This window comes from Medicago truncatula, chromosome 7 (genome assembly GCF_003473485.1).
Source record: "Medicago truncatula cultivar Jemalong A17 chromosome 7, MtrunA17r5.0-ANR, whole genome shotgun sequence".
In the NCBI taxonomy this organism is placed as follows: Eukaryota; Viridiplantae; Streptophyta; class Magnoliopsida; order Fabales; family Fabaceae; genus Medicago; species Medicago truncatula.
This window is the reverse complement of record NC_053048.1, coordinates 588,532-615,661: the sequence shown is the minus strand read 5'-3', so window position 1 is coordinate 615,661 and position 27,130 is coordinate 588,532. Positions and strand designations below refer to the sequence as shown.

Genomic DNA, 27,130 nt, shown 5'->3' with positions numbered 1-27,130 from the left:
TAAATTGAACTTCTATGTTGCTATTATTTTAAAGATTTGATAATTATGTGCTTGCTGCTGAGAATTTGGTTTTTAAATATTGTGTTTTTGGGGGTTTTGTAACTATGCTGAACATGATCTTGTTAGAATGATCTTGTTAGAATTGAAGTGTGAAAGAGAGGATATAGTGAATAAAAATGATTTAATGTAGATAGTCCACAATAATGTCATATAGTTATCTTCATCAAATGGTACAAAAAACTTGCCCACGGGGAGAGATATGAGGCACTTTCTCACCGTAGATTGAGCCCTCATATCGATCCAAGTTTGGATATATGACAAAATCAAGAATTAGAAAATCCTGCATTAAATCATAAATCCTTTGGACATAGAGTATATTCTGAAATTAGAATCTTGATGAGATGAGCCAAGACTCAGTGCTTGTAATGATCTCCCTATATTTTTAGCCTCTCTGATCACGGAGCTACCTTCGGCCACCATATCGACTAGGCCACCTGCGGCCGCCAGCCACCATCAACCACATTCACATTATAAAAAGCTTGCCTCCCCAACAAAGTTAAGAGAACATATCATCTTCCGTAAACTAAAGTGCCTCGGTTGCTGCCAACATATCAAACAGGCAATGGAATTGAGGGAAAAGACAACGTAGATTTTGTACATCCACCTTAAAGAAATTGAATACATCACTTTTCAATGCAATTTTTTATGTTTGGTTCCGTCTTAAAACTCTTGTTAGCATTTGCCTATGTAGTATGCGTTTACTAATCAAACTTCACACAAGGTTGGTAGTGGAATCATGCATTTCCTGACTATAGCACAAGTGTCTTTTACTTTGATCATAAGAGGCAAATTCAATGAACTCAAAGGGTACTGTATTCTATGTGGAGGGATAGGCACCACTAGCAAAAGGTTTGATGTTCTTATCCCATGCTTCTTGAGAGATTTGTTGATAGCGAACTTATTCCATAGCACAATTGGGATTTACCTGAGGCTAAGCTTGATAAGCCTCTTTCAACAAGGTCTCATCACCCCTTGTTGGATCTATTACAACATGGATCGTCATATTTATGTGAAATGTGTTTTCAAATTTGGTTAACTTCACCAAATTTCTCATGTAAAGTGTGATGATAACAAGATATTAATCTCATTAACTACTCTGTTGGATCCTGATAAATGCATATTTTCAACATATGAATCAATAGTAAGCTGATGTATATTGATCTTTAACTTGATGGTTTAAGTTGATGTTCATTATCTTTCTGTTTAATTGATGAGTAACTTTAGTCAATTGAAAGAGCAAAATTCTTTTGTATTCTACTCGCAATCAAATAAGTAGCTCTATGCACTATCATGCTTCATAACATAGGTACTAACTACTAACCCAAACTATTTCCATGCTTCATTACTTAGGTAATAAAACATTTGTATTCAGACAGATCATTCTATTGCAACACTTGATCATTTCATCAATGAAAGTAAAAACATTATTCAGAAACTATATATATCATATATATCTAGCACATTAAATTGAATTATGTTAGTTCCTAGAGTTAGAAATAGCTTATTTTTAGAAAATAGCTTGTTTGATCTATACACTCGTGGTCCCTTTTATTTTTAGACATGTTTTCTTACGAAGAATCTAATGTCGACGGTGTTTCGGTTTTTCAACAAGACCCGCCAAAAAAATTATTCGATACTTCCTATATAATTCTTGCAACTTCTAATAATGTAATATTGATCAACAACTTTCTCCTCTCAACCTGCTACTTCATCTCCTAACTTTGTTGAAGAACGATCTATAAGGAGGTCCAACAGACCTAGAAATCCTCCGGCTTATTTGAAATACTTTCATTGTAAAACTGTCTTAAAATCCAATTGCTGCAAAGCTTGCTCCTACACCTATGAAAAAAGGAACTAGCTTGTCCAAAACAGAGGTACTCTCTCCATGATCCTGAAGCACATCGCAGGCTCATTGGGAAATTAATAAACCTAACCTGCTATGCGGTTCAACAACTTAGTCAACTCATGCAACAACCTAGATCCTTATATTTTCCACAACTTTGTAACCAAGCTAAGATTAACTACAATTTACTCAAAAACTTGTAACTAAATTTTGTTCAATTGGTTAATTATGTTAGTTTAGCTTTGTTAGTTGGTTAGCCCCCCTTTCCTTCCTAGTATATATTTGTATTCAGATCATTATATTGTAACACATAATCTTTTCATCAATGAAAGTAAAGAGAATATTCTTAATAAACCCAAACTATATCAACATTTATAGAGACTGCATATTTTGTATATCCCACCCTGGCCAAACAAACTCTATATTTCCCTTAAAGACCCACTAAAAAAATTAAAGGAAACAGAAGTCAAGCATTCAATTATAGGTTCTGCACTCTGCATTTTTAAAATGTCAATCTATATTATTAAATGAGTCGATGTTGTCATGCTCAATTACAATGTCAAATAATTCGACCAAGAATTAATCATGTACTAAGATCAATGATGATGTTAATAATCAACTAATCATATATATAAGCAGCTCCAGATTCTACTCACTAAACAATGAACTATAAAACCTAAGTAAAGGAACCAAATACCTCCAATTCCAAAGCACAAGAATGAGAAACCTTCATTGCAACATCTGCCATAATAATCTAAACAATTTCAAAGTTGCTTCTAACACATTAGTTAAAAGCCACAGTGATTGTTGCACAATGTGCCTGAATGTTGTAAATACCATTGTATCGAATTCGATTCCAACTGATAACAAAAAGGCCATTAAGCCTAAGCCTTGACTTCCACTTGCCTAGGTCTACCATCTTGATTATTAAGCAACAATCCAAACCCTTCTTCCACCTTCCCAATATCCACATTTTCCTTATTCATCTGATTATATAAAGGATTTGATGTCAATATCCTCACCCCATAACGGTCAATCTCCAAAACCTCAGGCAAACCACCACCGCATCCTTTTGACATACCAACATCAATCCTAATCGCCTTATTTTCGCAGACACCATTAATCCCTTCCTTCTGAATCGTATGCCCCATAATCATCCTCTTAACACCAGGAATCGTCGACAAAACATGCTCAAGACTCGAACAATCACAATTCCCATCTGAAAATTTTCTAAGCCAAACAAGTGCATTCCTTCCCCGACAATAAGGCGGCGAAAACCGATTACCAAACAAACCCTTATACCAATCACTAACCTCACCATTAATCTTCTCCAACCCATAATCAACATGTTCTTTCAACAAACCACCATGAACAAAAATCGAATCACCAACTACCAAAACAGTAACATTTTGTGTAAAGAACCTTTTTGAAATCGGCCCATTCGGCCTTAAAGCCGCAACCCTAGCCCTAAACCCATCATGAAACTCTTCCCTAACACCACGAAATGCCACATGAACATTTTCTAACGGATCTACAACTGTTTCTTCCAAACCTTTACATAGATTTTTCATTTTGTTACCTTGACGGAACCATTCCAACCAAACTTTGAATTCTTCAACACCATTTTTTGTAGCGAAACGGAAATCACCTTCAACAGAGAAAAACAAAATTTTAAAAAACAAAACAATAAAAAGAGTTAAATTTTATGCACGGACAGTGTAAAACTTGTCTACACGTATATCCAATCAAATCATGCCGTATTTGTATAGATATGATAGTATTGAGCAATTTGATTGATGAATGTGTAAAAAGCTTCACACTCCCAGTGTATACAAATTAAATTCTAACAAAAAAAAAAAATCACCTTCAGCGTTCATGATCTCGTGGTTACCATTCATGGTGATGAAATTTCCACCATGAATCGCGGCTTGGCGTTTGAGCTTTTCCAATAAGTAGAGGATTTTGATTTCATCGCCACCGCGGTCGAGGACATCGCCGATTTGAACGACGGTGGCAGAACCACCGGTGTAATTACCGGAGGAGTCTATTAATCCGGCGATGCTGAGAGCTTCTTTGGATTTCTTGAGGTCACCATGAAGGTCACCGATGGCGATTAAGCGTGACGGAGAAGGGAGACGAGTGGGGATTGGCGGTGGTGATGACGGCGGAGGTGGGAGGAAGAGGCCGCCGCTGACGGAGAAGTCGACGAATGTGTCGATGAATGAAGAGAGGAAATTGGGAATTTGATTGCAGAATGTGTTTGAGTTTTGTTTTTCGAATTCCATTTTGCTGGAATAAGCTAAAATCAAAAGCGCTTCTTAAAAATCAAAAGCTGTTTGGTTTGTTTGAAAGAAATAAGTATTTTGATTTTGGTTTTGTAGACGAAAAGAATGTGTAGTTGAGTCAGTCAATATGAGAGTCTCCAAGAAAATTTCATGAGGAAATAATACATTGAATGGGCACGCAATTTCAATAATAATAAAAATAATGTTTTCCTCTAAAATATATGTACAAAAATTGTTCGGTTTGAGCCTCAGTTAATATCAACAATGATATGTAGTATACAGCGGAGAAATGTTTGCAAGTAATATGATAAAATTATAGATTGGAATATATGCCACTGAATATACCATGTTGGCGTCCAAATTATTGATTGAAAGACTCGTGGATTCAATTTATGTTGCCGTTTAAGGACATCTTTGATGGGTGATCTATAAATACATATGTAAATACTCTTTAAATTATCAGACCCATTTTAATCATGATAAGCCTTTATAGCGCAACTCACCCAACCTTTACTTAAATAAAAACTAAAATTCATAATAATTTTTTCATATTTTAACAGGGACATCCTAATCCTAATAAAGTACTCGGTGACATTAGTTAAGTATTCAAAAGATTAAGTGTATCACTAATAGATGCTGCAAACTAAGGGTCTGTTTGGTAAACTTAAAAAAGAGCTTTTAGCTCTTAGCTTATAGCTTATAAGCTCGTTTCACAAAAAAAGCTTTGTTTGGTAACACTTTTTGACCATGAGCTTATAGCTTATTTCACGAGCTTATAAGCTATTTTTCAGAAGCTATTCCAAGTAGCGTTTGAGCTTATAGCTTATAGCTTCTCATTTTTTGTCTCATTTTTACCCTTATCAATTTAACAAAAATTCATATCTACCCTTTGTAATAAATAACTACGTTGAAGAAAAACATAGCACTTTTAATCCCAGATTTCACTTTAACTAAATATATATGCTCACGCTTTTATTTATTTTTACAAAATATTTGCTCATGTTTACAAAAATAAAAACTACATTTTTTCTTAAAAAAATATATGTTACGTTTGCCTAAATAAATCATATTACGTTATGTTTAATTTTGTTTTTAAGTCTAAAAACAAAATTTTGTTTGATTTTGGGTCAATACGTTTAATTTTGTTTTAGTGGGTAACAATTAATTTTTTTTTAAAGGTTTTGTTTAATTTTTTTATAAAGTCTAAAAACTGAAATAAAATCAATTTTAAATAAAACATTAGCCAATTTATGAATTTAAAAATAACATATGAAAGACATATTAGATTAATATATTTAAACTATGAAATTTTAAATATCAATTGATACAAATTTTATAATGAATTAAAAATACTCTTTTATGTCATTTTACGTTTATAAGCTAGTTGAACCGCTAATTTTACCAAACACTTCAGTTAGCTTATCAGCTATCAGCTATCAGCTACCTTATAAGCTATCCGCTATTTTTACCAAACAGAACCTAAGGCACTATCTAATTGTTTTTTTAAGACACTGTCTAACTTTTAAGATATGTTTACTTAGTTATAACTTATAAGCATAAATAAAATTTATTTATGTGCACACATAAGTAAGAAAAATATAAAAGAAAAAATAATTGAAAAACATGTACTTCTGAAATAATTAAATGATATAATTGTATGAGTATGTATCTAAAAAATTATTGAATGTTGTGATATTTCTCCTAATTTTTACATCAGCTACCTTACCAAGTAGGCAAGTACATCATCAATCATGTGTATTTGTTTGACTTTACTATGTGGTGTACTGAACTACTGATGTTGCAAATGAAGAATTTGAAAGAAGGGTTGTTAGAGCATTTGTTTGACCGTATTCGAGACTTTATAACATCGATGACTTATGTGGTTAACCAAAATACTAGACATATTAAAATATGAAAAAATTTAATGATTGTTTTAAAAGTTTAAAATGGTATAATTAATACATTATAAATTAAAATGTTTAGCCTTTTAAAAAGCATTGAAGTAATTTTTTTAGTTGAAATCCTTAAAGAGTAACCTATGTTATGTTGTTAATAAGACCCTTAAAATTATCTTAAGTAAAGGAGATATTGAGATGAGAAAATAAGAGATCTATTCAAACATTAAAATTTAGATATGCAACTGAGTTCAATTTGATTCAATTTCTAGTAAAAGAGTCCAAAAATTGATCATATCCTGACATTTAAAAAATAAAATAAAATCTTTGAATTCATTGCCTTGTAAAATCAACAATTCAATAATTTCCAACAAAGCTTTCAAATCCCTTTATGGATAACAGCAGGAAAGAAATTCATATCCAATTACACGCTGAGTCTCATGCATGCAAGGAAAAGGGCAATGAAATTATGTTGGACATTGTAATAATGTATACATAAAGAAAGATGTATCCATACAAAATATTCTTTTTTTTATTTCTTATCATTACAGGTGTAGCTGAAACAATTTTAAAATTAGACCTACATTTAGTTAGGAGGCAAATATAACATGTATACATTTACTAACTGCCACATCCACCACCAAAGAGGGGGGTGCGGAGAGCAATACTATATAAAAAAACAACATACAATTCTCTCCTTGCACATCTAGCCTTAACACACAAACTTATACATTATGATTTGAGTAGTAGAAAAATATAGTGTACAAACAAAATACCCTCCCTCATTTGTAAAGGGAACAGTGCTGTCCATCGCGGATCACGGAAAATAGCGGTTTGTTCAAATTCCACTACGCTACAACAAGCCGCTATTTGACAACACTGAAAGGGAATCAGCATACTGTACGCCCATAGCACAAACAAGCAAGGTAAAGGTTTTTTGACCATTTTTCCTGTAAACATAAACAGAATCAATGAGAAAAAACACTTTTTGAAGGTAGTTAACAAAATCAAGTATTGATTTATCAACCCTAACCTTAACATGTGTGCTTGGAAATTGAGACGTCCGAAGAGTTTCCTGAGTTTCGTCAGCAGGTCTTCGCCTCGGTTTGCTTAATATAAGAGCAGATTGATCCCATGTAGCTGCAGTTGCTGTGATCCTGTAACCATTATCCCATCGTCTATGGATTCCCTCACTAGGGTAGAGGAAATCAAGTTCAACAACCTACAGATAAAACGTGGATGATGAGAAAGCAAGGAAAAGAGACGTTAATCGAAGTGCAGAAAATTTCAACCGAACTTTGTGCAGAGAAGGCAAGGAAAAAACTGTTGCTCTATTAAAAGTAACAAGAAATTTAAATTATTTAATTCAGAAATAAATAAATAAATTAAACCAAGGAGTCTTAAAAACATGGACACACTTTAAACTCAATTTGTTATATTAGTGTTATGGGACAGTATTAAGTGACCTTACAATGCTTAACAACCCAATAGTGCTTCCTACAGTTGCAATTTCTTAATAAAGTTAACCTTGAACTAGTGAAGTGAAGGAAAAGGCCAACAAACAAGAATTATTTGACAATAACCAGAATGAGTTCAACAAGAGGAACCAACCCCTATGATTTATCCAACAAGTCAATAACCATATTGGGGGAAAAAACCAAGTCCCGTGTTGGAAAGATAGGACTCTAGATAAGAGTTTAGAAAGAGGAGGCACTCCTCACCTTACAAGCTGATTTTGTAAGGATGAGTTGGACCCAATTTCAACAAACCAAGCTAGAAAATAGGTGGATTTTGGCTAAATTCTATCAAACTTTGTTGGCAGGGTGTACCACTAAATTACTGATCCAATCCAAAGAGGATTGCAAGCACACCAGTTTGATATATTACTCGGAGACCAAAGCCAGGCCATGTAGTAATAGTAATACTCAATGAAATACAAACGTACAAAACATTTTGAATAAAGGCAGGAAAACAAATACTCAAAAGCTTTTATTTCATTATATCATATCACAGATTAGAATACAAAATAAAGAGCAAACCTGATCACTGAATCCAGCATTCCGTGACATAACAACACCCCAACGACTTCCAGCAGTGGCCATTGAAGTCACGTGAAAACCTTCTCTCCACTTCTTGTTTATCCATTTGAAGGGGAAAGACTCGCTTACTTTATATGATTGTTGTGTATACTGTGTGCCTGTGGAAACCAGAACAAATCACAATGAAGTTTTTTTCACGCTTGTTCTCCCTCTATAGTATTAAAACAGAGAAAGAAACCCTCATACATGTGGACAAACAACATCCAGATAGATCTGCTAAAAAATTGAAAGTCACACAGGCACTAAATTTGAGTAGAGCCTCTTTGCCATACTTGTACAAGAAATTGGAACAGGCGGGAATATAAAAGACAAATCATGTAAAAAGCGAATTCCATGTGAATAGACTTTCATATACTCCAAATTAAAATATGCAACTTATTAACTTAATTATATAAAATTCACCAAGCTTATTGAATCAACAATCTAGTCACCCTCACTCCCATTTCTGTGGATCCTACAGACAGCCTGGTATTCAAAAACAATGTATAATAATACTTGTTTTCTATCTTAATTTCCCATTTAGTGTAGAGGGGAACCATGAAATTAGTAACAAGAGGTGCATCATTATCCCCACCCCTGCTCAAATTTCAGAGATATGGGAACTGTTAATACACATGCCCTTACATAGTTTACTGGCGTTTTGAATATACTAATGGTAAAAAAAGAAAACCATTTTTTGGGAACACAGAGACCCTAATTACCTAACTAACTTAAAGCCCCCCGGAATTGGATCCAATGTTGATGCATTTACGGTGAAAAATATCATTCTTCATTTGTAAGTAAAGCAAACAAACCTTTTGACATCACCACAAGAGAGCTCCCATTAGTAACCCCAGCTATAGAAGTAATGTAATAGTTCTTCTCCCATTGCTCCATGATCCATTCCTATAAAGAAGCAGAATTGGATAAGTAAGTTTCATAAAACTGAAAATAGGTTACAATGCTTTCCACATGCAATGATGTACAACATTTAATTCAACCTTGTGTAAGAAAAAAGGTGACAACTTGTAAACTTGATTTGTAAATCCAGTTCCAGCATCCATAATAAGTGCCCAGAGATTGGAACAAGAAGCGACACAACTAATAAGAAGGCCGTCTGCAATCCCTCGCTCTACATGCTGCGCTAATCGTCCATCCGCTACATTGTAATGATACCTAACAGTACAGCCACTTTTCAGTAAACCATAACATTATCATAACAAAACACCCAAGCAGTAGATACTTTTTACTTCAAGTTATAACTCATTTATTTGTGAAGATCCCAAGTCAGACAAACAAACACAAGGAATATACAAATTTATAAAGAATGACAAGTTATGCACTCCCGGACATATCAGATGGTTAAATTTGTTTTATATATATTTTCCCATATATTAACCAAGTAAATCACAGCAAGACACCGATATCTATATGACATGTGCACCGATATCTATACGACATGTGTTAGATTAGACTCACATTATAGAAAAGATAGTAAAACAGCATATAAGGTGGTTTGGACACGTGTTTGGACATCATTATGATAGATTTGGAGCTCTGAAGCGTTTGGACATCATTATGATAGATTTGGAGCTCTGAAGCGTTTGGACATCATTATGATAGATTTGGAGCTCTGAAGCCTGAGCGCTTGTAAAAAGGTGAAGTACCCGTACCGGGTACACATACGGTACTCGTGGTACATCAATTTTGCTCATTATTCTACTGTGAATGAAAATTGTGACTTTCTCTTGTATATTAATATGATAATATAGTGTTATGCGTGCATATGAGTTTTTTTGCTGTTGTAACCAACACTAATTTTCAAATTTTTAAACTCTTATCGTGATGCTTTTGTTGTAAATTGAAGAATTTAGCTCTCATGTTAGATATTATATAACAAAACTCAAGATTTTATGGATGTACCCATACCTTAATTTTTTTTAAAAATTGCCATATTCTTGTACCGGTAGTCGGTACCCATATTGTACCGGGTACCGTACCCGTATTTATGTAACATAGATTCGGAGGTAAATAATTTATCTTTTAAAGTTAAATCATAATAGGGATTCTTGCATCTCGAGATCCATGTAGCCGCATCCACTAATCGGATGAGGCTTCGTTATATATATCCAATTGGTCAAATTAATGAAACATCGGCAAAAAGTGATTGCATCTCTACCTTTGCTTCATTGGCATTCTTGCATTGTAAATTGATATCCATTGTGTAGCAGGAACCCCCAAACGAACCTTCTTTTTAGGCTGCGAATCATCTTCTTCCTCAATATTCAATCTACCTCTCTTTTGCCCGACCTGGTAAATTTCAATTTGGGAAACAAATGATCATGGTAAATACAATGACGCCACCCGAAGGTTTAAAAGCGTGATAATAAAATAGAAGATCTCTAATATAACACCACCATCATTACCTTTTGAGCACCTTCAGTATTAATTGGCCGCAGTGCAGGATTTGGTCCAAGCACACTATCAAACAAGGATATTAGCTTGGAATAGTTAGGCTCTTCATCGAATTTCATGTTCACTACAAACTCAAGGAAATGTCTGAAAGGAGTAGGGCAGAAGCAGCATAGCATCTCAGGAGATGTTCCCATCTTCTTTTTGCAAACAAGATACGACTTATTATCTCCCTGTCAAAGAAATTAAAAACAGATTAAAACAAACATGTAATGGAAACCAATCGCCACAGTAAATACTGGATGAGAAAAAAAGGTGTAAGCACCTGATAACCTTGCCATGGTAACCGGCCTTTATGAAGAAAAATGAGAGTATATGCAAGAGATTCAAGATCATCTCTTCTACTAGCAGTTCTTCCCAAATGAGCATGAACACTTGCATATCGAACAGTTCCTCTGCAAAAATTAAAAATATAAGCCTCAAGATGTTGGATATTTTTACGCTAATAAAAGAGTGAAAAAGGAATATGATGCCAGTAGAAATTAAGAAAATGTTTGAAGAAAGGATAAGAAGGTGAAAAAAGAAACCTGAACATATCAGGGCGCTGGTCATATTCAACATGCTGACCGGTGGAGGTGTCTCTCCACTTTGTTGCTGAAAATAAAATCCTTGTAAGAATAAAAAAAAAAAGGGACCAGCAAAAACAAAATTTCTCACACTTCAAATTCAAACTACTCACCTAATCCGAGATCAACAAGAAACAATTTCTTCTCTTGTGCTGTACCTGGCTGACCTAGTAAAAAGTTCTCTGGTTTTACATCCCCATGCACATATCTATAATGAACAAAAGCAATATTTAGAAACCAGAAAACTCAACTAAATCAATATACCAAACTAAAGGCTGAATATAAGCATGTGTTTGATCTATAACATACCCCCTTGAGTGCATCTTCTCCAAGATCGACAATGACTCCACAGCAATGCATGCCACCATTTCGGCAGACATCCTACATATTCAAAAGACAATCAAATCAATAAACTCCATTAAAAAAAAAGACTAACACAAACCGGAAAGGGAAAAAAAGGAGCATATTAATTATTGGCTCACTGACAAAGAAGAAAATGGAAAAATAAAATATAGAGGACACAGCCAGAATAGAAGGCTTAGATATAACATTTGTGAAGCAGAATACGTAATTAATGCACAAAGCGGATCAAAGCTACAGTATTTTAAGAATTTACTTGAATGGTGATTTACATATAAAGTAGAATTCAAGATTTCTACAAATGTCAAGTAAGATCAATTTTCTTCGAAAAATGAAAACAGAAGACTGACATCACAAAGAGTTTCAGTATAAACCATTTACACCTACAACAAAAACAACCAAGCCTTATCCCACTAAGTAGAATCCACTACTTGGATCAAACAGCGCCATAATGTTCTACATAAATCATATCAATAGCCAAACCAAAAACCACCTATACAAAATATAACTAATCTTGTTTTAGTTTGGTTAGATGGAAGAAATTAAACTAAAACTGAGTCACACCTCACTCCAATATAATCTTAACAAAGAAAGCTTAAAATATACAATCAATATGTAACGGTCATTATTGTAAAACACAGGAGCAACAAAGAAGCAGATACAATCATAAAAGGCTTATACTCACGCCTGGCCTGTGGTATTCCAAACATCCCACAAGCTTGGACCAAGCATGTCCATAACCTGCATATAATATAATGATAATCATTAAAAAAAATAGTTAATTGGCTAAGGTGAAATGAGATAATATACTATGCTTATTGTGTAGATCATACCATCACGTAATATTCTCCTTGTCTTCCTTTATAATGTACTTTAGGTATTCCATGACTTCCACCAAGGGTGCTTCAAAACAAAATATAAAGAACAAATCTCAGGCAAATTTACCTTTTCACGAAACTTGTACATAAATGCAAACCAATTTACAATATACTGCAGTTAAGATTTTTGACTATACAATATACTGCAATTAAGATACCTACTTGTACACTTGCCACTCGTAAGGAGGGCCATAGTTGCAACCTTTACTGTTTCTATGTTCAAATTTCAAAGCCACCTGAAATATGAAAAGATAACAATAAACTTAAAACAAATGAAAATCCTTTAACCACATTAAAGTTACAAGTTACAACCCTCAGCATACCTCGGTGGCACCGGGGCCATTAAGACGGTCATTACCACCGGTAACTCGACGTCCAACAAAAACCTGTCCAAATCCACCTTTGCCAAGTTTCCTCTCCACTTTGAACATAGGCGAACCTCCTACTTGAACCTTTGGGTCAAAACAAATTGAAGGAAAGGAAAACAATATTGAAATGAATAAGCACATATATATTAACCATGGTTACATCATTCAATAATAAAAACAATTCATGAAGAGAGACATTGTAGTCAAATTTAATCAAACAGCTTAATTCATAAAAGCTTAATTAACCATCGCATATACAAATATCTTCTTAAACTAAGCTCCTTTTGAGCTTATTAGTAAGACATAATTCACTGCATATTTTTTGGGTTCCAAAAGTGTTGGGATGAGGTGCAACCCAAGAGGTCGCCCATCCTAGTTCTAGTTTCGCCCCTAAAACAACCCCACACCGGTTGTGAGGTGAGATTGCCCCCACTTATGAACACTTGTTCAGGCCATCTCTTTACTATGAAATTCTAATGCGATCCGATGCATTAGTGCTTGTACGATTGCACCACCTACTCATTGCATATTTTTATAAACTTAACCAAACATAATTAGGTGTTTATCAATCAAATTGGTTGCAGAAACAATCTTTGCAACATAAATAAATTTTTTAAAACATTGTTTCTTTGTATAAGATGAAATTGAATTTTTTTCCATGAGCTAACTTTCTGAACTTCTCCATAGATATCAATAAATCTATACCAACATTTATCCGATCAAAATCAAGATACCATAAATAATAAATTCATTCTAATTAAAACATGATCCAAACTCTCTTGACTACATGTTGTAGGAGCAATTGATATGCTGGATTGCGGGTTTAACCCACCATTTATCCCTACTTCTCTGCATTTAGTGTGTTAATTTCACGGCTAGCTCATAAAAACCAAACAAAAAAAAACATGATCTAAAGCATTTGCATGCCATGAAAAATTGAACAAACTCATAGGACACATACCCTCTCAGGAAAAGGGGTAGTATTGCCCTCATCCTCTTGAGCAACACCTTTATTAGCACTCAAACCACCACTTTCATCACCCATCACCCCTTCAATTTCTTCTACCTCTTCTCTTACCAAGTTATCAGGCTCAAATATCTCAATAAACGGTTCCTTCTGCTCTTTTTTCCTAGTCGCCGCGATAGCGGCACAAGTTCGGATTTTTCACGGCTTACCGGAGCAGGACGACGAAGTACTGGCATTCTCTGAACACATGCAGTAGATTTGTGGCGGTGATGATAACTTTCCTGATCATCGTGTGCGTTGATTCATCGATGAAATTGTTGATTGAATTAGAGAAAAAATTGTATAGAGAAGAGAAAATTGAAAGGAAAAATTGAAAAAAATAAATAATTGGTAGGTTGAATTTGGAGAATTAGGGTTAGGGTTTGATGCAGGATGCGACGAATTTTGAATTGGATGAAGATGATGATAAAATAGATTGAGATAAGATATTGAAATAAAATTTTAAAAATTTAAAAAAATATATTTTTTAAATTAAAAAAAGAATAGATTGTCATAGCTAGTTCAATGACGGTCTAATCTCATGACTAATGTTCTTTTGTTTTTGTTTTAACAAGCAAAAATGGAATTAACGTTACCACATGTGATTTATAAGATACATTTAAATTAGGTTAAATTGCATTGTTAATTCTTTAACTATTTAGGTAGTATCGCTTTGGTCTTTTAATTAAAATTTGATTTATTTTCGTCCCTTAACTTCTCTCAATTACACATTTTGGTCCTTTCCGTTAGTTTTAATTCAAAAACGTTAGGTTTTCTTCTCGAATTCTTCTAGGATTATTGTTGTTGAAAGTTGATGGAAATGATATGAAGATGAAACGGATGAGAAGAAGATGAAGAAAATCTAACGTTTTTGACTTAAAACTAAAGGAAAGGACAATGTGTAACAGAGAAAAGTTAAGGAACCAAAATAAATCGAATTTTAGTTAAGGGACCAAAGCGATACTGCCTAAATAGTTAAGCGATCAAAAATGCAATTTAGCCTTTAAATTATATATGGATTAACTCATAAAAATGGATGGATTCGAACATTAGGTTCATGAAAGATGCACACTTTACTTTTAGAGTAACAATTTTTTACAACTATTTTATGACAACTTTTACAACAATTGTATTTTTTCTCTTCTTATAGTAAAAAACAATAGCGAGAGAAAAATAAGAGAAAGTGTAAGTATGCAATGTAAGTGGAGAGAGAAAATTATCACAAAATGATTTTACAAATATCATTTTTCTTATTTTAAAGGTTTAAATGCTTTTTTGGTCCCTTAAGTATTTATTTGGTATCGCTTTGGTCCCATAAGTAATGAACTGTCCGTTTAGGTCCCTTAACTTTATTTAAAGTATCGGTTTGATCCTTTCTGTTAATTTAATTCAAAAAAACGTTAACTTTAGGGACCAAACTAATACTAATTAAATAAGATAAGGGACCAAAATTTAACATTTTTTTGAATTAAATTAACAGAAAGGACCAAACTGATACTTTCAATAAAGTTAAGGGACCTAAACGCACCTTTTATTACTTATGAGACCAAAACGATACTAAATAAATACTTAAGGGACCAAAAGAGCATTTAAGCATATTTTAAATTGAGCGTTGCTATATACATTGAAGGAATTGTTGACGAAGGCCTTGCGGACAAAATTTGGCCAATCAAAATCTGTTATTTACCGGAATAAACGGAGATATGGCGGATATGGGAGTCAACAATTGAGAAACAATCAAAACAAGCCAATTTCACTTCGGGAAAAATTCACAAGCATTAATTCGCTACATATAGCATTTTTTTTTTAATTAGTTCGGAAAATGTTAGTATGAGAGAAAAATAATGATGTGACAAATGACATAATTTGGTGATGTGATAAGAAGAGGGAGATAGAGAGAAAAATGAAGTGTTTGATGGATGTAAGAAAATAAATAATGTATATTAATCATTGTTGAATTAGTTTTGGTAGGACAATTTACCTACATGAATTTTGTTCAATCTCAAAAATATGATTTTTGGTATTGGTACACAACTAATGACAAAAACAATATCTTAGAAGCATCGATGGATAAAATATAAACAATATAAATGGATTTAGAAGGACAGTGTAAAAGTTTAATAGTGAAGGGTTGACAGTCTAAAACAACTTTACACATATAATCAGTTAAAGCATATACAGTTGTCGCATTTTTTATGGCAATTGTATATGTTTTGATTAGTTGTATGTACAAAATTTGTCTTAAAGAGTTAATTTGAACAAGTTTTTATTTTAGACTCTTCTTAAATTATCTTAAAGTAGGATAAATGCAATAATACATTTTGTTTGAGAGGATAAAGACAATAATACATGTATTTACTTCTTTTCTGATGATGTATAACTTTTTTTATTAGATGTCCTCGAAGGGGCACATGTATAGATTTGATCACAAAACTATATTAAAGTGTAATTCAATCTTCTCTAAAAAAAAGTACATCATAACTTTAGTAATATATGCCCAATACAAACAGTGATAAAGCTGGGAATAATTTTGAGGAGGGCCACTTCTTTTAATATGCGTAAACATATATTCTTTTATTAATTAATTCGAGCGGCTATTAATTTTTTTCTATGGAACATGTTTTAAGAATATTTTAACATAAATATTATATAATTTTTATTTTATTACACATATACTATTAATTGAAAAATAAATGTGTTTTATTTACATAAATAGTTGGTCAGCGATATAGCATTGTATATATAATGAACAAAAATAAATACAAATCATTAGGAAGTTGTTGTTCAAATGGCTAAGAATTCATTGATGTTTCATGTGTGCGCCAGTTCAAACCCCAGCGGTATATTTTTTGGATTATGTTAACGAACCCAAAAGTAAAAATATTTTCTAAATTTCTGTGCATTCAATATATTACATATTCAAAAATTAAATTCAATGCACACATTCCAACAAAAAGTTACTCTATTTGATTCATGCAACTAGGACACACATATGATTTGGAATTTTTTACACAACATATTATATATATATATAATTTCAAATTCTAATATGCTTATATACCTATTGATGTTTATTTTTTTTGGGTTTGGATGGGCCGTGGCCCACCCTAGCTTACAGTTGGCTCCGCCATTGAATACAGAGAATAAGAATATACATTTTTGTAGAATCGAAATATGAATGTATACTTTTTGTTCCATCCTTGAGGAGGAAATTTATGAAAAATGTTTTTTCTCAGAACAAACTTGAGATATTGTTGCAATCATTTGCTTCTCATAAATGCCGACGTTGCACATGTTAGCAAAGACTCTTGAGTATTTCATTCCATGTGTTGATAAGATACCACAATGACGTTCATAAGTTTTTACATGTGTAAAGTTTGTGCAAGATAATGACTTAAAAATAAGTATAAGAATCACCATGTATGAAATGATTATGTATGTTTGTCTGATCGAATATGTGTCATTATAATGGAGCTTGTCTCTTCTAAAAAAAAGATTATGTATGAAATGGATATTTTGGTCCACATGCTTTCTATGAGCAATTTCAATATTTAATTCATCTTGAGCTTTTAACTTATCTTTAGAACCATCTAAAGCCTTTTCCAACTAAAAGCATTCATAAAAAATAAAATAAAAAAAAAAAAAACTTCTTAATGGAGGAATATATTTTATGTTGAAATTGAAATGAAATAAATAATAAAAAGTTGAACATCAAATAATTTTCTTGTGTTCCAACCTATATAGGGACACATGCATAATAAGACATTCGAATGAGCATAACCTTAAGCATTAGATGAAGCAAATGAGCATCTTCTTGGTTAATAAATCATGCATGACCAATATACTATTTAAATTGTAGTTATCATTAACATCAACATATGTAATTAGAAAATCATTGCTAATATTTAAATATCCAAATTGCATCATGTGTGAATATGTTCTATTGCGAACCTGTGTTATATTGCAAGTATATAATATTAAATTGACGTTATGTTTAAACATATGTATGTATCAAGAAAAGAATAATGTTGAATAAATGACTTACGGTATAATATTGTTATTTCAAAGTTTCCGTTGTTCTATCATTTTTTCACTCCTTCATAAATAAAAACAAAATATTCAATATCTAATCATATGTGTTGTATAGAGATATTTAATGTGATCCATCAAATTTTAAGATAAGTTTTTTCACTCCATATCTAAAGGTTTCTATTGCTACACCATATTTGCAACTTCAATAAAGAATCCCTTCAAATATTTTTTTTTTTTTAAAAAGTAAATTATTATTAAAAACACAATTCCAAGCTCAAGACATGAAAAAGGTGCAAAGAAAATAGAAAAGGCAACACAACACCGCCGCTCCCAAGATAAAACCTCCAAAACCAATCAACAGAAAACCAACGCAACCGATCAAACACCAGAAATTTAATCCTCCACATAACTACAAAGAAACACATAACAACAAACGGAAAACCACACTAGAAACACTAGCAGGAGAAGCCAAAACGCACAACAACCTCTTACGAGACAATGTCCTTACACCACCTTGAAGAGAAGTTAGGCCAACTCCCAACATCCAAATCCACATCACGCACTATCCGCTCTCCATACTTCCCAAAAAATACCTCCTTTCAAAGCGGTCCATCATTTTGAATTAATCTCCATCTCTACTTAACCAATAGACGTATCATTTTGAATTAATCCCTTTATGTATCATCTCCATCTCCTATATCATTTTAAATTATTAGCTGTATTTATTTACGTACCATCTTCATCTTCTCTACCATTTCAAATTAATCCCTCCACATAACTATCACATAAATCATATAATAATTGAGAAGTACCAATTTATATGTTAAAAAGTAATAAATCAATGTCTCTTTTTGCTTGCTAAACAAAAATTAATTTGCTTGCTAAACAAAAATTAAGAAGATAATATTTAGCCATTGAATCATAAATGGCTTCCATCCAAGAAACACTATACAAATCTCCCAAACAAGTTGTATACTCATCATTTGAATTAGGACAATAAGATGCAAAACTATCCTCAGTTGCATTAGATGCCGTGGTTGCATAAATACTTATATCATTTGGAAGAAGCCCTTGGAAGTTTGAACATGCTTCCGGACATACGATCTATGTATACAACCTTCTTTTTTTTTGTTAAATTAAATAAATTAGTCAATGTATAAACAAACTTTTTTTTAGCAAAATACATAAACAAACTTAATGGCTAGCCTTTAAGTTACTCCAAATCCCTTGACTCCAAGAGTAACTCTTTCGAGAGTGTGATGACACTTCGTTTAAATAATAAATAATTGTTAGGATGAGCATTTTCCCTTTACTATTTCTTAAAAGATCCTAAGATACTCGTTAACATTCTTCTTAATCTATACAATTACATCTTTCTTAAAAGGATTTTCTCAAAAAAAAACAAAAAAAAAACTTTCTTGAAAGGATGACATAAAAATCAAGTTTATTAATCGTCTTGTGCTAAATTCTTTGAGTGCAAATTGATTTGTATCAATCGTGTTTTCTGGGTCCGACTTAGAAGAAGTAAAAAAGCCCTCATTCTAACAATTAATCATAGACATTAATTATCAATAAAATAAAGGGTTGTGAATTGGAGTTACTCTTTCGAGTCAATATACCACCTCTCTGTCAGCTTAGTTCAGTTGTTAGGACAATGCATAATATATATGTTGAAGGTGAAAAACACAAGAAGGGGGGGTTGAATTGTGTTTTCTTTTTCTCTTAAAAAATACTTCTTCTGATAAAACTTCAGAAGCAGTTTGATTGCTTCTGATGAAATGATCAGAGTCAGATTGCAGCGGAAAAGAACAGAGCAGAGAAAAGAAAGACAAAGACACAAGCAGTTATCCTGGTTCCTTCCACAACACGGAAGTAGTCCAGTCCCCCTTGCACTTCCAAGGAGATTTCACTATAATCACAAAGATTACAACTGCTCAATACTTCCTAAGTATGAGACTTCACAAAAATGCTCAAGCACACACGCAAGAGTCTTCCAATGCTCAAGCACTAAGCAAGAGACTTCTAATGCTCAAGCACGCAGGCAAGAGACTTCTAATCAAACAAAAATACAGAGAATTGAGTTTGAATTGAACACTTGATATACAATCAGTGGTGTTCACAATACAATACAGAAAAGACTCTAGACTTTGAATTTCTAAGATGTATCAAATCAGTGCAGAAATTCAGTGTGCTTTGTAGAATCAAATTGACAGAGTTTTGGTGCTTTTGAACTTATGTATCTCTATTTTTAATCTTCAAGTCTTCACTCCTTTATATAGAGGCGTGAAAGAGACGTTGAGATAATCAGCACGTCTAAAGAGTCGTTTGAAATCCTTTGATTATCCACCAGTGATCCTTTGCCTGATTTGGGTGTAGTCCTTTGAAGAATAAGCTTCAAATTCATTCCCATCTTGAGTGTACAAATTCTGCAGGCATGGCTGTTGTTTTGTCTTGTAGCGTAGACAGAAAACAGAGTAGTGGAGGTAGTGGTTGTACACTTGTACTTTGTCAACTCTATTAACGAGAGACAAGTGCTCAGTGCTATCCATATATCCGTTGATACCTCCCTTTCAATTCTTCGTTCTTCTTGGATAAGACTGAATTGAGAATCAGCTACTTTGAATCTTCAGTTTGATTAAAGGATCAAACGTAGCTTCTGGTGAAGATATTGCTTCTGATGAAAACTTTTGCTTCTGATGACCTTCTGCTTCTGATGACGTCATTACTTCAGAAGCACTTCAGCTTCAGGAGCAGTTTTCTTTAGATGCTCAGAATTTCTTTTTCTTTCCATTGTTCTTCCAAGACCTATTGAAATAACTTGAGTAGCCTTTGGTCCTGTACACTTGAACAATTATTAGTAATAACCAATTGACAATTTTTAATACCTTGTTATCATCAAAACTTAATAAGGTTCATTGTGAAACACATTTTGTTCCAACAATCTCCCCCTTTTTGATGATGACAAACAATAGTATTTAAAATGTTCAATTGTTGTTGATCTAATTAATAAGTTGACCACTGGGATAGAGGTTTGTAAGCTCCCCCTGAGTCTAATAGATCTTTAAGGTGAGGTTTGTAAGCTCCCCCTGAGTTCTATTCTTATTAATTAAATTTCAATAAAATACTCATAAAAATCAAATCAGAAGTATTAAAAAAAATTTAGAAGTGGTTATAGCGGGGCTCAGTGCCTTAAAAAATACTATACATTTACTCCCCCTTTTGTCATCAACAAAAAGAATAAAAACAAAAGAAAGAGTAGCAAAGCATATAAACATATAAACCTTAAAAACATAAGAAATATGAGAGCATAAGACATTAAAAACAATAAATATTATCAGAATTAAAAGTATAGAACATATGAGTTATAAACAATGATAATATTTATAAAGAAAGGTTAAGATACAAAGAGAAAGCTACTAAGAACAAAAGTAAAAACAAGCTAGAGTTGGGTGTGCAACTAAGGTTGGGCTTGCTTATACAACTGTTCTAAGAGATACTTGATCTGATCATCTTTCTTCTGAAGTAGCTCATCCTTTTCCCTTAATTTCCTTTTATGCCCAGCATGAATTCTTGCAGCCCTTGTGATGTACTCTTCTTCTGGATAGTAAGGAGAGATGTCCAGCAGAGGCACAAAATTCAGCTCTTTCTCCTTAGCTGCTTCATGCATATCATCCAATAGCTTCTTCAGCATAGCAGAGTGAGATGACACACATTTTGTTCTGAGCTGACTCATCAGATCAACAAAGCTCTTCTCCAGATCCATCCACTGATCATAATAGTGAATAGGAGGTACATGAACTGTTCTGCGAAGAATCAGTGCCTGAATCTCATCACTAAGTCTAATCAGCTGTTCCTCTATATACTCAGTCTCAAGGATACTGTCAGGGATGGTTGAAGGTTCAGATTGAGTTGTATTTGATGTGGAAGGTTGGTCAGAGGTTAAGTCTATTATTGGTGGCTCTGGTTGTTGTTCTGGTTCTGTTGTTTGTTGGTCAGGAGCAACTTGTTTAGAAGCAACTTGTTCAGAAGCATCTTGTTCAGGAACAGTTTGCTCAGGAACAGTTTGCTCAGGGATGGTTTCTGTTTGTTGGTTTTCTAACACAGTCTTTCCAGGGACTGTCTTAGAGGCCTTTGTGGGTGTTGGTTGCATTTCACAACCTAGATGTTTTTCTAAGTTGTGAAGGGTTGAGGATTCTTGTTGTTGGGGGGTTTCTGAAGTAGTTGCTTCTGAAACTACTTCAGAGGCTTTTTGTGGAGTTTGGTTATTTGGTGAGTTTGTTTGGGTAGGTTCTTGGTTAGGTTCAGGTTGTTGTATACTAACAGGTTCTGGAATATCTGGATATAGTGGATGAGTAGTAGGTAAATTGAATTTCTCACACAGTTTAATCCTATTTTTGGAAAATTCTATTTGAGTACTCTCATAGTCAAGTGTTCCAAATTCTGTTAGTTTGGTAGGTTTGGTTTTTAGAAGCTTGTCTATGTGTTGGCTAAGGGGTTGATCATCTGATTCTGTGGATGATGAAGAGGGTGAAGAGGGTAAAGTAGGAAACTGAGTATAAGTTGGAGCTTTAGATGGATTACCTGAAGAAAGAAGTTCTGACTGAGGTGCTTCTGGAGCATTTGTAGAAGGATCTGATGATGTGGCTCCTGAAGCTTGCTTATTCTTCAAGGCTTGAGAAAGCAGAGTTACTCCATGCTGAATAGTTTCTTGCTCTAACTCAGAAGCTAAAGCAGCAACGACAGGAGTAGGCACATACCCTGCAGCTTTGAGACGCTCATCCCTTTCTTTCTCATACACTTCCTTCATCCTTTTCCTTTCTGCTATCTTGGATGCAGAATACTCCCTAGCATACTGCTTTAATTCTTCAGACATTTCAAAACTGGGCATGACTATAGTCTCAGAAGTTATAGTCCTTTTTGCCTTCTTGGGGCTTGAGTCTTCATCCCAGTTTTCTTCCAATTCTTCCAACATTTTTGCCCTTCGTCCTTCAGCTGTCTTCAGATTTCTTGTTAAATTAGACCTCTTCCTTTTGATGGTCTGAAGAGCAGCTTCTCTTTTCTTTTTGGGACTTGGAGACTTTTCAGAAGCAGCTTGATCAGAAGCAGCGTGTTCAGAACCAGTTTGTTCAGAAGCAGGCTGTTCTGCTGTTTCTTGAGTACTCCTTGTCCTCTTACTGATAAGAGGGACATCATCCAAATCCTCCACTTCTTCCTGAATGGTGGACATTGCAGATTTTTCTTTCTTAGCTTTCTGATGCTTCTGAGCACCCTTCTCAGCAGCATCTTCAGCAAGGTATTCTTCCTTGGTGATCTGCTTCTTCTTAGATTTTCTGCCTTTGGCCACAGGCAGATCACCACCATACATCTCTTCAGGGATATCTTTCAAGCTGATCTTCTTGTTGTAGGTTTTGTAGAAGTCCAAGATGTAGGCCCTTTGCACATCCAGGGGATCCTTTTTGCAGATGGGGATGTGATGAGTGACTAGATCAGATATGACATCAGATTCATGCATATCTGTATCTAGTTTCTTGCAAGTTGAAATCAGCCTCATCTTGACCAGAGTTGCCCCATTGATTATTTTTCCTGTGACTGCTCCCAGCTTCTGATTATCATAAATGCCCACGTCTTTCAGGGCACTTAGGAGTCCTCCTTCTTGAAAGATTATGGAGAGCAGCCTTCCATAGGGAACGTACTTCCTGTTCTCCATCTGACTCTTCTTGAGTTCCTTGATCATGTATTTAAACATATACTTGGGAACGTTCATTGTTGTTTCCTGAGAGATGGTGTGATGCAGAAAGACTTTGTGACCAAGTGAAGGTTGATCATTTCCTCCACCTTTGGGAAAGATGTTCTCATTCTGGATCTTCAGCAGCATTTTCTTTTCCATGCTTAAGGTGTTGTAAGGCTTAGCATCCTTTGATCCGTAAATAGTGTTGTTTACTATTTTCTTCCAAGGGCTTGTTCTGGGGTTAGGAATCTCTTCTCCATCGTATGTCCCAGCAGCATCCCTTCTCATGGCTTGAGCAATCACTTGCTCATTGATTGTTATAGGAATGCCCATGACGTTTGATCTAATCTCAGTCCTAGTGAAGGCAAGTAGACCCATTTCTTCTCTGGTTTTTCCTTCCAAAGTAGGATCAACCAGAATCAACTGAGCTTCTTCTTGTTTAGCAGCAACTTTTTCAAACACTGAAGCTCTTACCCAGAATTGTCTGACCAGCACTTCGTAAGTAGGACCATTGAGAAGACTGAAGTAACTCATCAGCTTCTGCTTCTTGTAGAACTTTACCAAGTCGCACCCATGGTGAGTTAGAGAAGCGAAATCCACTGGATTTTCCGCTTGAATGATTAACTCCCATTCCTCAATAGACATAGTTCTTCCTTTGATCTCATATGCTGGAGTATCTATATCCATATTTGATGACGAACCACCAGCAGAACTTGAAGATGCCATTGATTTGAAGTAGTTTTAGGGTTCTAAGGTGTTTTGAGAGGTTGAGTGAATGCGCTTACTTTCGCAGAAGGTTGAGAAGAAAAATAGAAAGTGTTTGTTGTGAAGTGAGAAGTGTGTGAATTGACTTAGTGTTTTTATTAAAACGTTTGCAATTCAGAAGGGACAAACAAACACAGCATTAATGACAAATTGGGGGCGCGTGATAGTATGTTAAAAAGCAAGTAAAACATCATTGCCCTTTTTGTTATACTCCAATACAAATAGACCACGTCAGAGACTCTTCAGAAAACTACCTTTTGGGTAATGGGACAGCTGTTACATAAAGTAACTACCAACGTTCCCACTAACCATGCTATTCAGAAGCAAAAAATACCACTTCTGAAGTTTTAGTGCTGACGTCATCTTCAGAAGCACATTTTCCTCAGAACCTCAGAACTACCAATGTGCTTCTGAATAAACTTCAGAACCAAACTTCTTATTCAGAGGCAAGCAATTTTTCAATCAGACACAAAATGCATGTTCAAATTTTTCTTAATAAAATCAAATCTTTCAACAGATAAAGGTTTTGTAAATATATCAGCCCATTGATGTTCAGTATCAATGAATTGTATATCTAAAATCCCTTTTTGAACATAGTCTCTGATAAAATGGTGTTTGATTTCAATATGCTTGGCTCTTGAATGTAGAATTGGATTCTTTGACAAACAAATAGCAGCAGTATTATCACAATAAATGGGAATACTGTTAGCATTAATCTGATAGTCTTCCAACTGATGTTTCATCCAAAGTAGTTGTGTGCAACAACTTGCAGCTGAAATGTATTCTGCTTCTGCTGTAGACATAGCAATAGTTGCTTGTCTTTTGCTTGCCCAGGATATCAGATTCTCTCCCAGGAATTGACAATTTCCACTGGTTGATTTTCTTTCAATCCTATCACCAGCATAATCAGCATCACAGAATCCAATCAACTTATAATCTAGGGATTTCCTATACAGGAGTCCAAGATTAGTTGTTCCTTTCAGATACCTGAAGATTCTCTTAACTGCAGTTAAATGAGATTCTCTAGGATCTGATTGAAATCTTGCACACAAGCATACACTGAATAAAATATCAGGTCTAGATGCAGTGAGGTATAACAGAGAACCAATCATACCTCTGTATAGCTTCTGGTCTACTACTGTTCCAGTATCTTCTTTGCTTAAGGTGCAGGTTGGATGCATTGGAGTGTTCATCACTTTACAATCTTCTAGCTTGAACTTCTTCAGAAGCTCCTTTGTATATTTTGTTTGATGAACATATACTCCTTCTTTACTTTGGTTGATTTGAATTCCAAGAAAGAATTTCAATTCTCCCATCATACTCATTTCAAATTCATCCTGCATTAACTTAGAAAATTCTTTGCAAAGAGATGCATTAGTAGAACCAAATATTATATCATCAACATATATTTGCACAATCAAAATATCTTTCTTAAGAGTCCTTCTGAAGAGTGTTGTGTCAACTTGTCCTCTTTCAAAATCATTTTTAATTAAGAAATTACTTAGTCTATCATACCAAGCTCTGGGAGCTTGTTTCAAGCCATATAGTGATTTCTTAAGTTTATAAACATGGTCAGGATGCTTAAGATCCTCAAACCCAGGAGGTTGTTTAACGTACACTTCTTCTTCAATGACACCATTAAGAAAGGCACTTTTGACATCCATTTGATATAATATTATGCCATGATTAATTGCGTAGGATAGAAGTAACCTGATTGCTTCCAATCTTGCAACTGAAGCAAATGTTTCAGTGTAATCAATGCCTTCTTGTTGACTGTAGCCTTGAGCAACAAGTCTGGCTTTGTTTCTGGTTACTTCTCCTTGTTCATTCAGCTTGTTTCTGAATACCCATTTTGTTCCAATAATGTTCTTCTGAAAAGGTTTGGGTACCAGATCCCACACATCATTCCTTTGGAATTGATTTAGCTCTTCTTGCATAGCTAATATCCATCCATCATCTGAGAGAGCTTCTTCAACAGTTTTAGGCTCAATTATTGAAAGCAGTCCTATTAATGACTCTTCTTGTCTAAAATGTGATCTTGTTCTTCTAGGACTATCTTTGCTTCCAATGATTAGCTCCTCAGGATGTGAAGATTTGTGCTTGAATTTAGGTTGAATAACCTGCTGAGTGTTATCTTGAAAGTCCTCAGAAGCACTTTCATTTTGTACTATTGGGCTAGGTTCTGCTTCTGAATTAGACTCAGCTTCTGGAGTGATTTCAGCTTCTGGACTAGATTCAACTTCTGTATACTTTTCAGAATCAGAAGGTTGATCAGATTCTGATGCATCTTCAGAATCAGTTGTACCTGCATTACTTTCACTTTGCTCTGAAGTTTTACTTCCAGGCTCTCTATCATCAAATTTTACATGCATAGATTCTTCAACACAATGTGTTTCTGAATTATACACTCTGTATGCCTTTGACCTTTCAGAGTAACCTAAAAAGATTCCTCTTTGAGCCTTGGCATCAAATTTCTTCAGATAGTCTTTAGTGTTTAAGATGTAACAAGTACATCCAAACTGATGAAAGTAAGAGATATTGGGTCTTCTTCCTTTAAAGAGTTCATATGCTGTTTTCTCCAACATAGGTCTGATATAGATCCTATTTTGAATATAACATGAAGTATTGACTGCTTCTGCCCAAAAATGTTTAGCTAAGTTGTTTTCATGGATCATGGTTCTGGCCATTTCTTGTAAGGTTCTGTTCTTTCTCTCTACAACCCCATTTTCTTGTGGAGTTCTAGGAGAAGAAAACTCATGGAGAATCCCATGTTTTTCACAAAAAAGTTCAAATG

General features: G+C 34.2%; 2 protein-coding genes across 2 annotated transcripts; both read right to left on the bottom strand.

The window, feature by feature from the left end:
• Positions 1-2,376: 2,376 nt before the first annotated feature.
• On the bottom strand, positions 2,377-4,357 carry LOC11419409 (shewanella-like protein phosphatase 2). Its single transcript, XM_003620966.4, has 2 exons — positions 3,768-4,357; positions 2,377-3,551 (listed from the first exon to the last, which is right to left on the bottom strand). The coding sequence occupies exons 1-2, from the start codon at positions 4,186-4,188 to the stop codon at positions 2,788-2,790; spliced, it is 1,185 nt and encodes a 394-aa protein (XP_003621014.1). The 5' UTR covers positions 4,189-4,357; the 3' UTR covers positions 2,377-2,787.
• Positions 4,358-6,591: 2,234 nt separating this feature from the next.
• On the bottom strand, positions 6,592-14,252 carry LOC11417788 (casein kinase 1-like protein HD16). The gene is made up of 16 exons (XM_003620965.4): positions 13,767-14,252; positions 12,761-12,889; positions 12,600-12,673; positions 12,393-12,462; positions 12,245-12,300; positions 11,509-11,580; positions 11,313-11,407; positions 11,161-11,227; positions 10,899-11,028; positions 10,588-10,806; positions 10,341-10,471; positions 9,163-9,337; positions 8,977-9,067; positions 8,123-8,280; positions 7,117-7,305; positions 6,592-7,033 (listed from the first exon to the last, which is right to left on the bottom strand). The coding sequence occupies exons 1-16, from the start codon at positions 13,848-13,850 to the stop codon at positions 6,974-6,976; spliced, it is 1,800 nt and encodes a 599-aa protein (XP_003621013.1). The 5' UTR covers positions 13,851-14,252; the 3' UTR covers positions 6,592-6,973.
• Positions 14,253-27,130: the final 12,878 nt, after the last annotated feature.

What these genes read in the sequence shown, in the direction of transcription:
- LOC11419409 (XM_003620966.4), bottom strand. Translation starts at nt 4,188, where the DNA reads ATGGAATTCGAAAAACAAAACTCAAACACATTCTGCAATCAAATTCCC. An exon ending in CGAGATCATGAACGCTGAAG is followed by an intron (nt 3,552 to 3,767) that starts GTGATTTTTTTT and finishes TCTCTGTTGAAG; the next exon opens with GTGATTTCCGTTTCGCTACA.
- LOC11417788 (XM_003620965.4), bottom strand. Translation starts at nt 13,850, where the DNA reads ATGGGTGATGAAAGTGGTGGTTTGAGTGCTAATAAAGGTGTTGCTCAA. An exon ending in ATACTGAAGGTGCTCAAAAG is followed by an intron (nt 10,472 to 10,587) that starts GTAATGATGGTG and finishes GAAATTTACCAG; the next exon opens with GTCGGGCAAAAGAGAGGTAG. An exon ending in CACCTTTTTTCTTACACAAG is followed by an intron (nt 9,068 to 9,162) that starts GTTGAATTAAAT and finishes GCTTCTTTATAG; the next exon opens with GAATGGATCATGGAGCAATG.